The 16995-nt window shown below is 40.8% G+C and overlaps 1 protein-coding gene across 1 annotated transcript; it reads right to left on the bottom strand.

Moving 5' to 3' along the window:
- Positions 1 to 2585: 2585 nt before the first annotated feature.
- erlin1 (ER lipid raft associated 1) lies at positions 2586 to 16545 on the bottom strand. Its single transcript, XM_083775389.1, has 12 exons — positions 16440 to 16545; positions 15238 to 15366; positions 11054 to 11135; positions 10358 to 10404; positions 10165 to 10226; positions 9936 to 10061; positions 9730 to 9803; positions 9522 to 9580; positions 8481 to 8572; positions 6142 to 6231; positions 5882 to 5961; positions 2586 to 5768 (listed from the first exon to the last, which is right to left on the bottom strand). The coding sequence occupies exons 2-12, from the start codon at positions 15348 to 15350 to the stop codon at positions 5583 to 5585; spliced, it is 1011 nt and encodes a 336-aa protein (XP_083631515.1). The 5' UTR covers positions 15351 to 15366; positions 16440 to 16545; the 3' UTR covers positions 2586 to 5582.
- Positions 16546 to 16995: the final 450 nt, after the last annotated feature.

The following is a 16995-nucleotide window of genomic DNA, read 5'->3' as shown; positions in this document are numbered from 1 at the left end:
GTGACATGTGAGTGACAAACTCTTGACAGATGTTCCGTCAGTAATGTAGTACACTGTGAACTGACTTAAAGACAATGCCTAGCAACATCTCTAGAGGTGAAGAACGCTTTGCAGTCAAGTAGGTAGGTAGATAAAATGAGATACACCTTACTTGAGGTGATGAAACAGTAATTATACTCAAATGTCTTGGTTGGAAGACCAAGCGGTTTCCATAGACGACGGGACAAATAAATACCTACAGGTCTCAGAGACAATGCCACAGAGGGTGGTCTACGGGGGGGGGATGGAGGAATACCAGAGGTAGTGTTACTAATGCATGAGTGATAAGATATCAGTACGAGCATGCACACACACACAGTCTCACACACACACACACACACACACACACACACACACACACTGCGCACACGTGCGTGCAGTCCGTGCACCCACGCAGAAGATTGGAATGTGATGGTAAACCTAGAAACACAGCAGCTATTGATGAGTGCTGTGAGTGTTGAATTATCTAGAGTTATGTTGTGGTTTTGACTAGAGGATGAGTGTGTGCCCACCCCATCTTCATTTCTACACCGCCCAGTGCGCCCACCCCTTCTTCACCCCCCACCCCCCTTGAACCAGGGTGGAGGCACTGGAGGGTCAGGGAGGTGGAAATGAGGGATCATACAGATAGGAACTTGGCCACCAAAGGGAGGAAAGATGAGTCCTCCATCGAGGAAGCAGCTTAGCTTACCTTCACCTCGCATCCTCCAGAGGGAAGGGAAGCACACATGCTGACACGAGTTCGTAATTCGTATCCCCGACAGGCTTTCCCCATCCAAATAAGAACATCCATTTAGTGACAGGTATTCTATGTACCTATTCTATTTTCCTCTCTGTAAAGCCCAAACCACACCAAAGGGTTGAGTCGGGACAAAACGCTTTTAAGGTAAACCACACCAGTGCAACTCCTTGAGTTGCAAAGAGTTGCATTGGTGTGTTTGACCTTGTCCTAGGCCCGGCCGGTTAGCTCAACAGTCTGGGCACCTAGGCTGCCGAGCCAGCCGGATGGCGTGAAGCGGGTTCCTCTCCCAAGCCCGAGTGCTGCATGTCACTCCCCATCTCTCTCCCCCTTTCCTGACTGTCTACTGTTCCCTATCAACAAAGGCAAAACAAAAACAAATCTTAAAAAGGTGTGGTTTGGGCTTTTGCGAATGTATTGTGTGATCTCACTGATCGGTCTTTGAATTGTGTATTTGTTTATGTATTGTGATTTTTGTGTCCTGATGGCTGCTTGGCACAACATTTATTTCCGCAAGGACAAATAAAGCATCTGTCTAAGTGCCAGATCTTGCACAATTGTTGGCCACCAAAAATAATTACTTCCCTATATCAACTAAACAAAACGAGGAATGCTGAGGCTCAACCACTGTACAGCGTCCACTTATTTAGACACCCAAACAAGTTCTATAATCCCATCTCACAAAGCCCCAGACCATGGAGCAACAAGAGCAGGAATCAGATTTTAAACTAAACAAGATAACTCTGTTCTGGCAGTTATATTTACGAGACGTGAAGAAGAGGGGATGGAGATTTGACTCCACGGGATGGATTTGACGGGATGCCAGATCTCTGCATGAACCAAGCGGTCATAACATGAGGCCATCCTTCATCTGCTCACTCAAGAAGCAATCACATGTGTACACGTACACGTACACACACACACACACACACACACACACACACACACACACACACACACACACACAGCTTCCTTCCTCTGTGAACAGTTGACAGGCTATGCAGAGGTTATGATGTGCAGCTGAAGAGTCTGTCTCTAGGGGCATACACGCACACGCGCGCGCACGCACACACACACACACACACACACACACACACACACACACACACACACACACACACACACACACACACAAAGAGAATAGGAAACACAAACAGAGCTGTCTGTCTACAGTTCTCAACATAGATATGTGGGTTAAAACAATAAACAGCGACTGTGTGAAAGTTATATCCACTAAGCATTCATTGACTCATTCTCATGCAGCCACAATTATTCAGCCAATCACACGGCAGCCTTTTCAATGTTATACACCTCAAACACATGGAGACCATATGCACAATGACATTAAAGACACAATATTTCTGACTGTACTGTACTAAAGACACATACTGTGCAACTAAATTAAAAGCCACTATAGATAAACCACTATAAAAGTGCACGAGATCTCTAATAGCAGCTAGGTAGTTTCATCTGCCCCAGGGATGGAGAAAAGTGTATTCAAAGCTCAATTTATATTCAATGACAAGACTGAGTTGCTTGCTGTCATTGAGTGACACAACTGCAGACTAGAAAAATTAGGCATTAGATTGCCTCCTGTTGGCATCAATGCGTATTACATTTTGTTAAATGCAATTATATACACTACTAAACCTATCCTATTTCTGATATTTGTACCATGAATTAACATCTTATAACAACAGACAGGCAATGCGTAGTTCATGTTAGTCATGGGTGCCTGGTTTTCACCTGAGGCAGACCAGTTGTGGTCTATAACATTTTGTTCACATAAATTTCAACACAGGAAAAGTGGTATCAAAATAGGTTTTATTTTACATATATGAACTTTTTCAAAACTTGATGAAAACATCTTGCATATAAACTTTTTAAAACGAGGAGACGATGCTTAAATTTAGCAGATTGTACAAAAGTAACATTCACATTTTATTTTATTCCATGTGAATCACACCCCTTTGCATCATTATTTTAAACCCAACACCAAAGCAAAAAACAGCCTTTGACTGTGATTCTTAGATCAAGTAAACATCAGCATATCTTCCACACAATATTAGTACTGTCCACAGTTAGTTTTCTTTCCCATTGTGAGGCTATACGGTATGTCTTCATAAGTTCCTGTTCCACTTAAACCCTATATAATTAGTTGTCCAGTGTCCCCCAGAATTCTATACTAGACCCCCCCCCCCCCCCCCCCCCCTCCTCCCAACCCTTTGTCCTCTACACCAAATTTGCCAAAAATTGCATATCAGACATTTTTGGCCAATGTTACCTCATAATCTCATGTGGTTAACTGGAACCTGTGGCCTCAAGCAGGCCCTCACCTGTCACATGCATAGGTGTAATGTAATCTAACCGAAAGCATGCCAGCATGAACTACTACTCGTTCCAATGTTCAGAAAACTAAAATGTATTATGATTCTCAACAAACTATCCACGTCTGGATAGTCCCGTCTGTGTTGAGGATAAGAAACATTTTAAGGCTTGAATTCTGAACGAGGCCACTGCCTTTTGCTATAAAATTGTACTGGACTGTAATATAAATTAGCTTGCAGTAACTGTTGAAACACAATGAAATGAACACAAACTTTGACATCTTAATCATCAATAAACAGATTAAACATGAAGTTTGTTTTAATCTCACACTGGAAGAAGAACTGATTTAAATAGGCCCCTTTCACCACTATTCCACATAGTATGGGCTTTCAGGTTGTTACATAAACCCTAGGTGAAACTCAGGTTATGACAAGCTGTTAAAAAAAAGGAAGCTTTCCTGAGAATTAACATGAATTTAACATTAAATATATCCCATGTAGTTGGTGTGTGGATAAGTTCTAACCTAACATTTTAACAGCAACAAAATACTTGTCAGGTTAACAATAGTCACAGGCACCTATAGTCATCTGAATCAATTAATAACCTCAAACCTGATGACACATTTTTAATCAAAATCAGATGAGAGAATAACTTGAACAAATGCTGAAACAGGGACTATAAATCTAAACTCCCTCTAGTGGTAAGACCTGTGGTTATTTGAATACATTCTTCTGGCATGGCACATAGATCAAATATAAAATAGTGATGAGCCAATGTGAACATAATAGTTAACTTCTGGCCCTATATGAACGTAATAGTTTGGGTCCTCACTTTCAGTCATAACATGAAAGGCATTACTCTTTAAAGACCTTTTGTTTTTAAATCAGTCATCATGAACTACTTCCTCTTGGTTTCACAGTAGAGGGTTTTAGTGCAGCTTGTCAGCCTTAGCATGGAGGGAACCCTTAAAATAATAATAATTAGCATACTCTTGTCTAAATCTAAACAACAGATTAACCATCTACAGTACTACAACCGCATCTATTAATACACACTACAGACCCATCTAGGACTTCAACTTCAAAAACCTACAGTATGAAGAAACACAAAGTTTCAGACTCTAAATTCTGTGTCTTGTACAAGTGTTTCAAATTGTACAAGAGTCTGGTGCCTTTAAGTGTCTGATGGCAGACAGATATCAAGTCCAGAATGACAATTATGACCTCCTCAGCCTGTAGTAAGGAAAATGGATCAGTAAAGCAGCGAAAGACTAAAGCCTGATTTATACTTTGTCATAATATGGCATCTAGATCACAACAAGCTGACGTGCCAACAATGCCAAGATGTCGCGAGGCCATGTGAGTTTGACACCATCGTACGATGGAGTATAAGTTGAGCAACCGATCAAGCGTCTTGAGATGCGATGCTTGTGATGCATTGTTGCATGATGGAAGCTCATTCTCTCAAATTCCTTATCTCACACCTAATATTTCTCTACCATTACATGCCGACAACCAACCAACCCCCCCCACCCACCCCACACACACATTTTAAAACCCCTTAACTGCATTGTCATTTTATCAAAACGACTAACAGGAAGCCCTGACTTAACCAAGGTTACGGGCAGGGCACAAACAGAATCAGTGTCATGACTGACTCTTGCTGAGAGAAAGAAAATAGCCAACTAGTGAATCAGTGTTTACAGAAGATGACACAGAGATGATCCTCTCACATGTCAGATAAAGACTCATACAATTAACTTCCGATTAGAATTAGTGTCAGATTCCAGTTTAGATCAGATTTTCCAAAAATGGGGAAAATAATTATCACAAATCACAACATTTTCATCAAGTCCCTTGCATACCACTAACAAAATTAACACAGCCTCAAAAGAAAAGTAAAACGTTTCATTGAATGCGAGCACATGTAAAGTAGGGTGACTACGTTTAACAGCAGAGGTCCATTTCCTTTGAACTCCCTGAACGTCACTTACCCTTACCAAGCATTTAGCATTTATTATGCTTTGTTTTCTTTTGCATCATTCTCATTCTTAAAACATATCACCCAAAGAGCTGCACAAAGAAAACAGTAGCTGTGGTCTTCATCTTGCTCTTCCAATTCCTTAGCCTGATTTATTATTAGTTGCACATGGGTGTCCACCGGGAATAGAAGATCTACAAGCCCACTACACATCGCACTGCAACGCATCACACTGTGACCAGTTGTGAACTTGTAGATCTGCTATATTTGGGTCCAAGGCCCTAAACTTATATCTTCTCTTCTAACCCTTCTCTATGATCTCCAGACAAGCTCCACACACCTTCTCGGCCATTTCAAATTAAGACTAAAGCCTGTTCTTCACCCACCATGGTGTAATGCCATCCCACCCATAATGCATCACTGCCGTCTCCTCAGACAAGCGCTCAAATAGGTTGCCCTGCACAGTGCATTGAGAAAGAGCTATGGAACACCACTGTCACTGTTGATGCTGTTTTAAGAGGTCTGGGTCTATGATGGGCAGCTTGTGAGTGCGTCCAGACTTAGAGGAGCTGGTGCCTCCCTCTACAAACATGTCAGGGATATCCTGGCCAAAGTAGATCTTACTGTTGGCTGCTATGGCTTGGTACTTCATCAGCTCCAGATATTCAGGAGTTAACTTCAACTGTGAAGCGAGAGGAGACAGAGATAAATGTATAAGACAAAATGTATAAGACAAATAGTAAATGTTATTATGTAAAGTGTGCGCATGTATGTCGTTATATTAATGTCACTTACTATGTTGGCCTCAGCGAGCTTGGCAGCAGTGTAATACTCTGCATCAGCCCTAGCCTTTTCTCTAGCCAAGAAGGCAGCATCTGAAACAAAGACAGTGTTTCGTTTGTGATGCAGACACACATGATAAAGCAACTGCAACACATGATAAACCGAACTACAACCAAAGGTCACCCGTTAAACACACACACACACACACACACACACACACACACACACACACACACACACACACACACACACACACACACAATGAGACTAACCCTCTATTTCAGATATCCTCTTCTCGGTTTCCTTCTCCATCACCAACTGTTGGAAATGGATCTCTGCTACCTGGGCCATCTTCTGAGCCTCTGTGGGGACAGAGAAAACAGGTTTAGATGTTTATGCTATTGTGAAACAAACAATACAACATTCCTATGATCTTGAACAATTGTCAATATTATTTACCAACATAGTAATTCTTACAAAAAAAAGTAACATCCTTAATTCATTCATAATGGGTTTTTTTTTACCTACAGTAAGTGGGACACATCAAATATCAAGTAAGCTAGGTATACACCCCTATTGCTAGAAACTTTATAATACTAGTCCTTACCGGTTCTGAATATATGAACAGCAAATTACCGTAATTTCCGGACTATAAGCCGCACCTGAATATAAGCCGCACCAGCCAAATTTAGGGAAAATCCCATATACAAGCCGCACCGGACTATAAGCCGCACCGGACTATAAGCCGCAGCTACGTTAGCTCAGAGCCTGAGATGGCTCTGCGTTAGCTGTAAAAATCCATAGATTAGCCACACCGTTGTATAAGCCGCAGGGTTCAAATCATGGGTAAAAAGCCGCGGCTTATAGTCCGGAAATTACGGTATGTTCAGTGTGGGTAATGCAATGTAATAGATCACATTACTGATAGGGGGAAATTGATTACAGATGGTCTAACAACACCAGGGTTTAAGTGCACCCGGACGGGGAATTGCCTTGGCAAGTTACAATCCTGTGCACTTTTATATCTGTTGGATGATCATAACATTATGAATACTTGTGATGGTGATGTTCAGTGTGTCACGCAGTCACACTGGGTGCGCGCAGGGCTATAACCTGTCGTAGTCAGTGTCCAGGCTTTCAGCGTGCATGTAGCCTATATGGCACGGTGGTTGAGGAGGGAGCGGACAGTGTGGTGTCGAAAAACAGCGTGTGTGTTCATGCCCCGTCCAACTGGGGCATGTTGGCTTTCAGGTGCCTGTGCTTTCAGGTGCCTGTGCCACGCAACCCCCGCGTTGGCCACGATGCTTCCCCAAAGAAGAAGTTCTGTCGACTGACACAAAAGTAGCTAGTAGTATCAGGGTCCGAGTTGTGTTCCCCGTGTGGGTCTGTTACGCGGAAAAGTGTGTCCCAGTATTAATCTGTGTCCGTCCCAACATGCATTTCACTGGTGACCCGGAAGAGAGACAGCGATCGGTCCATTTAGTAATGATTTCAGCGATGGCCATCTGTGTGTTATTAATCCATGCATAACCCCATGCCAAGACACACATTTATCTTATACCTGTACTAGAACCGAAGCATTCTAGTTCAAACTGATGATTCTCTTATAATTGTCTCCACCAGCCGAAGGCATGGGGAGAGTATGTTTTGCACTCCGTCCGTCCGTCCGTGTGTCCGTGTGTCCGTGTGTCCGTCCGTCCGTCCGTGACCAGCTAATCTCAGCCACCGTTAACCCGGTCGATGCCAAATTATGCACACACACTCCCTGGATGCCAACCATGAACCTCTGCCCCAAACTTTCCAGAACGGCCTGTTATAGCGCCACCAGGAGGCCGCTTTGTGCAAAACAGGTTTTTGCACAGCACACCTACAGATTTTGTCCAAACATCACGCAAATTGGTACACAGTCTCTCTAGAGCCATTCAACCAAACCGGTCTTTCATATTTCTCACACTCCATCCTGATTGGTTAAGATTGGCTTCCAAAGTTCACAGGAGTGCTCAGTTTCAAACAAAATGCTGCAAATCATGAACACATCGCGTGATTTCCGTGAAATTGTGCACCCACATTCCCACTAGGCCGAGGACAAAATGCCACATGAACAATTTCAACTCAGCCTCAAGGTGGCGCTATAACTGGCCGAAAAGTGTTTTTACCTCTAACTGCACGGATCTGTGGATAACCTGGTGGAGACCTGTGCCCAGAAGGGCACTTTTTCTAGTTGAACCTCTTTTTGATGTTCTCCATTACTGGCAGTGACAACATAGTGACTGTACATAATGCAAGATGTACTTCTGTTTTCAAGATGTTACACAAAGGTTTCCTCTGTAAAGAACATAAAGATGTAATACCACCATTACATGATACATAGATTCTAAGGAAATGTATTGTGAAATTCAATATACTAAAATACCGGTATAGCCTAAAGTAAATGTGTCATCAGCCCAAGTAGAGACTGGTACAAATTAACAAATTAAAACAATACAATATTATAGGAATAACATTTCAGGGTGACTTTTATGGGCTGTGGTTAAGTTACCAATTATGACTTATCAATGGTAGTGATGAAAGCAGTCCAGAGTACAGCTAAATCATAGTCATCAATGATTACCAATGATAGCTTTCTTGCGTTCCGTTTCTGCCTCTTTTTCCACCACCCTCTGAGTCTGGATCATAATCATCAGCCGAGTCTTCTCAGATTCCCTGCACACAAACACAGAGGTGGAAGAGGATCACAAGTACTGCGTGTGCCTCGCTGCCAGCACATACACACATCCCAGTATAAACAATGTGCATGTTAGGGGGGAAAACATTTTGTCTAGGGATGCACCAATATGGAAATTCTTGGCCGATACGATGTTTAAAATAACAATTTAACCGATAGCCGATACTGATACCGATTTACTTTTTGTTGTTTTTATTTATTTACCCATTTTGTGCCAGAGAAACTACACATCTTCAATACAAGAAATAAATGTTCAGAATATACAGCTTGGTAGACTACAGATAACCAAGACACCAACATAGCCAATGCAAAATGTATGCTTATCAACAACAGATAAACATCGGCTACTGCCATCGATTAATGTGAGTTTTATTTGCCGATACTGACCGATAACAGCAATATCGCCGATACCGATTATGTGGCCGATACATCGGTGCATCACTAATTCGGTTCCTTCAAGGATTCTGCAACAGTGTAGTTAGTATTGCAATGCTGTATCAGTACTACAACGCTGTGACTGAGTGTACTTTTGTCAAGTCAACTGACCAAGTAAGAGTTTGATGAATTATCGTACGTATAACACAAGAAATACAACTTTTATATTTATTTCATACTTTAAATTAAATTCATTGTTCCAATTGTTTTATGTGATGGCCTTGCTGCCGTTGCATTCAACTCTGTCTGAATTTTAACTATATTTTCTCTGAATCTTAACTATATTTTCTCTGATGTAAAGTAGATCAGGTTCACCATAATACACTCCAGTGCTACCACGGTACAAACCATACTGTGGAAATGCAGCAGTTCTGGCATAGCAAGACTAAAACTCAACACAATCCACTTCGAAACAAGTAAACACCAGACATGTTACTGTCAAACAGAGCAGCGCCAGAAATCTAAAATCCTAGTGCATACACACTAACTCACATGAGCTCAAAGTTCCTTCGGATAGATTCAGGAATCTTGGGCTTGGTAACACGGACTGCCTTAAAAGGGATATTTAGAACACGAATGGGACACAGAGAGAGAGAGAGAGAGAGAAACCAACAGATTAATTTGTAATGAGATCATGTTGTGATGTTTCATCTACTGGTGTATATTGCAGTACCGGAGAGCATAAGGTGTGAGGGATTACCTGTATTGTAAGTCCAGGGGCCATCATATTGAGGTCTTTCTGCAAAGCGATCTTCAGGTTCTCATCTATGATATCTATGAAATAAAAAGTAGTAGACATGCATAAGAGGGGAACCTAAATACTTGTTTTGCTTTACTTCATCCAAGTTTAGAAACAGATTGTGTTTTTATGGGTACAGTGTGTGTGTGGAATATACACATAATTACCAAACAACTCAATGTAGACCTCCTGCAGGGTGTGAACACTGCAAAACTGGTTGAGTTCATGATGAATCTTGTTGAAGATGAGTGTCTTGTCATAGTCAGCAGTGTAGTTCTTCACCGTGTCCACGACTATAGACAGAACAAAAACAAAAGTAGGTACAGTGCAAAGTGTTGTAATGGTAGGCCATCCATATTCAGCGAGTGTCAGAGCTGAGAGGGAAATGGTTTGTACCTGAATTAGGTACCAGCATGTTGACAACTTCTATCCTGTCAAAGTAGATCATCACACCACCGCTATGGACAGAACCAGAAAAAGACTATTACAAATCCAGCCATAGTCCACACAACAGTTTGTTAAAGAAAATTATCTGTATGGTTGATATACAATTATTCCCATTGGTAACCATGTCTACACACAGTCATACCTCGTTCCACAGGGAACATTCTTGATCTCATCAGTTTGAAGTGTAGTCTGAAACATAAAAGAAAAGAAAAGAGTAAAACCTGATAAGAGAATGAGGATACTGCCATAACATGGATTAGCCGATACGTTACTGGGCAACACTAAACTAAATTGCATTGCCTGTATGGTCACTTCTATTTATTATTAGATCTGTTATTTATGCCGTGAACATGCCATACATCATTTATGCAGTTTTTCTCAGACCAAGGACCACAATGAAAAAGAGTCACTGACTGTGTTTTTATCCTTGACATTTCCTTGAGAAGCATCAAGCATGTAACATGTGTGTATTTTTCTTTTATCATGACATCTAATAAATCAAATCAAATACGTGAGGAGTGGACTTAAAATCTCATCAGCAGCCTTCAAGTTGTAGGCCAGGTGAGCAGTGAGAGATGTAAGGGAATTTCAGTGGACTGGGTCTTGGCCACCGTGGAATAGGGATGCTAGAGTTCTTGTGGTCAATTAGATTTGACAGTAGCTTTCCTTACCAGTCAGCGCTAAACTGACAGCGACTCACATGGTCGGGTGTCTATTTTTTGTGTATTAGCTTGTCTGTTCTTGTTGAATACTGGAAAAACATACCAGAGCCAGTCACATATATGTCCTTAAGTACAAATGACAATGTAACCAGCCAACCAGGTTGAGTGTACTGTACCTGCACTGATCTGAACGTGGTGATGAAAGGCATCATGATGTGATATCCAGGGCCATTGGGAGTCGTTAACAATGCTCCTCCCCTGTAACAAACGCATTCAAATGATTTAGATGAGACTATTTTTCTCTTTTAAAGGACCTATAACATAAAATTCACCTTTTTGGTGTTTTTTGAGCTCCCCTGTGTATTTTCTATCCCCAAATATGCAATTTTTAACAATCAGGGTTTCTAATCATATAGGCCGGGGCTTTTATGGAAATTTCTCTCAGGAACAGCTCAACATCAGGTCGTATTTGTGATGTCATCAATGTCACCCTACTTTGTGTAATTCTTCCCTTGTTGATTTTCCAAGCTGGCATGGAATGGAAACAAGCCTGTGTTTATCTAGCATCAGTATTATAATGACTCAAATATTAAATAAGTGACAGGACAATGTGCAGCTAAAACAGCTTTAGAAGCAATAAAGAAATGCCATGGACTGGTTATATCAGAGTGGTGATTGATCATGTTATAGCTGCTTTAATATTTAGTTAAATATGTTATTTTAACCAATATGTACGCTTCCATTGATAATTTAGACACTGCTGTTGGCTAGAACACCTGTTTGACAAGTAGTACTGTTTTTAAAGCTCAGAAGTCTCTCGTGCGGGGGCCAGAGAACCAGGTTTGAATCCTGGGTAGGACATTGCAGCTTACATTTTTATTCAAAATACACAGAAATGGCAAATAAAATTGTCACAGCCTGACAATTTTCCTGATGAAGAACTTGGCTTAGCTAGGATAAATTGAATGTAATAAATAAGCAGAATACATTTTGAGTAATAAAGATCATACAGGGTCAAAGGTGTACATGCAAAACACCCTTCGCAAAGTTTAAAAACATAATAATGGATCTTGTGATCCACATGGGGGAGTGGCGTGGCTACAAAGTGTCATCTGTGATCTCCTGTGACAAATGTGACATCAGTCATCTATGACATAGTAAGTATTAGTAAATAGTTACATGTCTCCAGTTCACAGCCTGGCCCTGGTATATATGATTTGTTGCTCAGCAAGACACTTAACTCCTAACTGATCCCAGAGCACAGTCTGTACTAAATAACTCTACTCCTAATAACTATGGGGCAAATGGGTATTGGGTAAGAGGACAAAACAAAAGAGTGGTGGGGGTCGACGCTCTGTTGTTTTTGTCTCGCTACTTTTTATTTTAATTTCCTTGTTTTATGGTGAATACTTGTAAATTTATGTGAAGTTGTTTGTGTGTATGAGTGTATAATGTATATATATATATTCTGTGATATATATATATTCTGTGAAAGTATGAAACAGCTGAGGTTGTGAAAAAAGAAAAAATAAACTGAAATAAAAACAAAGTTAAAAAAAAGAAAAAAAGAAAAGAGAGTGGTGGGGGGACCACCAGATCATGCCTCAAAATGTGGGCCCGATCAGAGCTCCATTGACTTCCATTATAGAAAAAATGTTAATATTCGAAAAATATATAAAACATACATTATAGGCTATAATGTACAGAGACTACAGACAGAATCAGAATGCTGTGTCACTCACTCACATGCCATAAACAACACACCGTTTCTCTTTGCACCTAAGAAGAGACCTTGAGCTCGCTTCTCTTCTATGAAAGAGCTCATTTATCACTGCTTAAAAAGGAGCATGACTGTCGGTCTCTAGATAAAACGTTGTATTCATTATGAATTAAATAAGCGCAACATTCAAATATGTGACTTGCATTTTATAGTTCTGTCAGTATGTAGTTATACCACACACACATCTTATAGCAATTCATAGTTAGAATTGTATTATAGACAGCCTGTCACAAGTTCCAGTTCTTAAATTAGCCGCGATTATGTTCTGGCCCACTGGCTTGATGCCACACTTACTTGCTAACCACTGGCATTACATAGGCAACCAACATATTTACAGCTCTGAATAATATTTAAAGTCGTTATCAGAATACATGAGCGACATATTGTCACTGTCGGGTGGAAACGCTCCATGTACAAAACTGTTACTTTTCAGGACAAGAACAAAATAACCTGTGTTGTGTTACAATGGGTTGATTCAATGTTGTTAGTTATTTAGTCACAAGCTCCTAATTAATTAAATATCTATAAAACAAGAGCCACAATATTAAAAGCTGCGTAACACAGTGACTGTTACAGCCAGCCAGCCAGCCAGCCGTATTTTGTATTTATTGTATATTGTTCTTATTGGTGGCTTGTATTATATTGCTTTCATTTTGTGTTCCTATAAGGTGGTGACTGAATGGAGGTGAATGATGTGAGAATAGAGTTGGGTGTGGTGCTGATTGGTGTTCGAGTGTGAGGGGTAAATGGGTATTGGGTAAGAGGACAAAACAAAAGAGTGGTGGGGCCCCTGGCCCGGTCCATGCCCTAGCCAGGATTGGCTGTGCATCTATAAAAGTCTCATTCTAACTTGACAGTGTTGGGGAATGGCAACTGAAAGGCAGCAGATAATCCATCACTCTGTACCCCACCAAACCATGTTCTTTTGAGTCTTTTGTATTTAGTTATCTTTTGTTTGATTAGGTTTGGTCCTTAGTTTTGTCACCATAGTTTGACATTTGATTAATTATTTTGTAAAATATTGTCACAAGCCGTAGGGGTGAAGGGTTGTTTTGTTTGATTCTGTTTTCTCCTGTGTATTGTTTAGTCTAGGTAAGTAGGTTCAGTATTGTCTTTTTGTTTTTGCAGAGGTTTTCAACTGGTGGTCTGTGGACCACTGGTGGTCCGTGAAGGTATTGCATGTGGTCCCTGGCCATGCATTTAGTATGTTATTTTAACGACCACTAGTTGGGAAATGAACTAGTTCATTAAGTGACCTGGTGATGTATGATGACAATCAATGTCAGTTACTGGGAAGTCGGATGTCAAGAACTTCCACAGAAAGGGAGTTTGAATTTCAAGGGAAAGTGAACCGGATTGACTGGTTGAGTCTATTAGGAAATGTCAAATGTGCCCATATAATCATGCAATCGCATGTGCCATCTATGAGTTTAATATGGAAGGTTAAGAGAACAGAGTAAGGGCAACCATGGGAAAGGAATAGCTCCGGACGACTAGCATATGCCAGTTACTGACTGTTAAGTTACTGACTGTTAAGGGCTTGATTTAATTCACCTCAAATGTATAAATTTGATATAATTTTTTATATCCCCTCACCCAACTCAACAGTGGTCCCCAGGTTGATTCTTAGTTAGGGTGGTGGTCCCCAGGTTGATTATTAGTCAGCGTGGTGGTCCCTTGTTCATAATCAGTTGAAAACCCCTGGTTTTTGGATAGGAATTTCAGGTTAGGGATTTAATATAGATTTTTAAGTCAAATCAGACAAATTTCATCTTAAAACTGCTGCTACCGAGATAATAAAACATTTCAGTTTTTATTCAGTTGTCGTTCTTCCATATTTATGTTACTGCTCTATACCCCTACACCCAAAGGGTAATAACAGCTTATTGTAAGTCGCTCTGGATTAAGAGCGTCTGCTAAATGCCTGAATTGTAAATTGTAACACTGTCCGAGTCATTAATGCTGTCCAAAAAGCACCCTGTGAAGGACTGACAATGTAGCCTATTGGTTGACTGTGAATGCATTTACATTTCTCTGCTTGTGCTAGCCCACAGGGTTTATAGCATGGCTGTCGGGCAGAAATCTCAAACCTCCATATTTCAACTTTTTAGGTCCACCCTCCCCCGTAAATGAATAACCTTGTTACCTTTGTTATGCTCAGTGGCGTGCACAGATAGATACTAGGGGGTGCTAGAGCACCACCTGCCCTTGCCCTCTGGACAGCAATTTTACAGTGTACACTGTACAGTATGTGGACCATGGTGACATTGATCAATTATTGATTTAAAAAAAAAGCTTCCAATATATTATTTATGCCCCAAAATCTATAAATCTCACACTTAACTATTAAGGCAACCGGCCGGTTCCACACGCTGCACAAGGTGCCCTTAATTTCACTTGAGCACCTGCCCCTCTAAATGTCTGTACACGCCTGTGGTTATGCTACTACAGTGACACACAAAAGTAGCAAAAATAGACATCTACTGTACAAGCGCACAACGTATCATGATGCAAAGCGTTGCGAGCTTGTAGATCAGCTATGTTTTTTTAAACATTTAAGGGAAAGTGAAAAGTGGTTACCTGTAATAAACGGCCAGATGTCCTTCCTCAATCTTGTGAATGGAGGAGTGTAGTAAAATGGTCACCACACCTGCTATTGTTGCCATTACAGCCCCAACATGCGCCATTGTCATCCTCACCTGTGCTTACCTGCAGGCAGAGAGGGGTATTTCTCATAATATGGCGTTTTCAAATCTGTCATTTAAACCTTTTCTTTATTTCAAGGACCCCCATAACTCTGAGTGTACAAAATGGAAGGTTCCATTTGAACACTCATTGTTACAGACATGCAAAGGTCCATTTGGGACCTCCTCAAGTAACCCTGAGGGTTCCATGACCACTTTGAGAATCATTGCTCTCGAGTCTCGACTAGTGCACAGTAGTACTATTTGTTTCTGTTAAAGAGCAACTTTGTAGGCCAACAGATCACCGATTGTAGGTTATGGGTTGTCTAGCCCTCATAGCCAGGAATGAACTCAATCCTAATGTCAATTTTGGCCCCGTTTTGGCAAGGTGAGGTTTCAATTGTAAAAGAGGTTTATGATCTCAAATTCTCAATGTCACTTCCTGGTTATAAAAAGGCTATGTTGTGTAAAGGTGATAACACTCTATAACAGTTAGATAGAATGCAACTCTCGGGTCATTGTAGTTTATAGTTCTACACTCCAGGCTAGCCAGCTAATAGCATGAAAAGTTGACAGATAACGTTTGCTTATAGGTTATTATAGCTGATACATTGGTCTGTACTGTACATCCTCGGTATTACGTTAAACAGCTGCAAGTTTGCATCATTCCTGTGCATGAACAACTGCATTAAGTAAAGCAAAACAGTCATTTAGCTAGACAGGTTAGCTTATAGCTGCAGCCTCTGCATGGTGGCGTTGACGTTTGTTAGCTGGCTGGGCTTAATCGCACGAGCCTCATTTTCCCTCGACAAAATAATTGACGTACGGTTAAAGGAATTACTGTCAAAAAGAGTAGAGAACAGGTTATATTTTGTCGTGCCACTATAAGCATGAATAATATAACCTTTAGCAAGCCCCGGGGTGGGCTGCCTGGAAGTCAGTGCTTTGGCTCAATGCTAACTAACGTTGGGTGCCACTGTCTGTCTGCCACCGATATCGGATACTTAATTGTTTAAACCGATATAAAATGATATAGTATAGTCGAACTGTTAGAAAATAAATTTGAGCTAACCTATAATATCATAAATAAAACATTACCACTCTCTGCTGAACCGTCACTTCTTCTCAGACTGTTCACAATCCACACACATCCCTCACCGCCGCCCACGACTTCTCCTCCTGCTTTCACTTCAGGGCTGGAATGACAGCACAGCAGTGCTGCTGTGGCCACTAGGGGCCACTTAAAGGACAACTTTAGTTTTTTTCAACCAAGGTTCATGTTTTAGGTTGTCATTAGAGAAAGTAAAAGATTAGTGTTATTTTTTTTTTCATTTGCTGCTTTCTTTAGTTTTAGGGATTTTAGCTCTTTCTGACAGGGGGGCGGGGGCATTCGAGCATGGGACTAAATATGTATTTTTTTACACAATTTTATGGTGATTTATTTTTGTATTGTTTACTATAGTCCTAATAAACCCCAGGAAATGACATCTGGCCACAGAAGATCACAGGATCTACTGAATGTGAAGGTAGCCTACTGGGGGAAGGCTTATACTGTGTGTATAGGCTCAATATGTCAGTTTGTCACATTCAATAGATCCTGTGATCTTTTGTGGCCAGATGTAATTTCTTGGGGTCTAGTAGGACTATAGTAAAT

The sequence above is a fragment of the Protomyctophum parallelum genome (assembly GCF_964188405.1).
Source record: "Protomyctophum parallelum genome assembly, chromosome: 10".
NCBI classification, from domain to species: Eukaryota; Metazoa; Chordata; class Actinopteri; order Myctophiformes; family Myctophidae; genus Protomyctophum; species Protomyctophum parallelum.
Note: the sequence above shows the minus strand (reverse complement) of the source record. Positions and strands in the feature narration are given on the sequence as shown.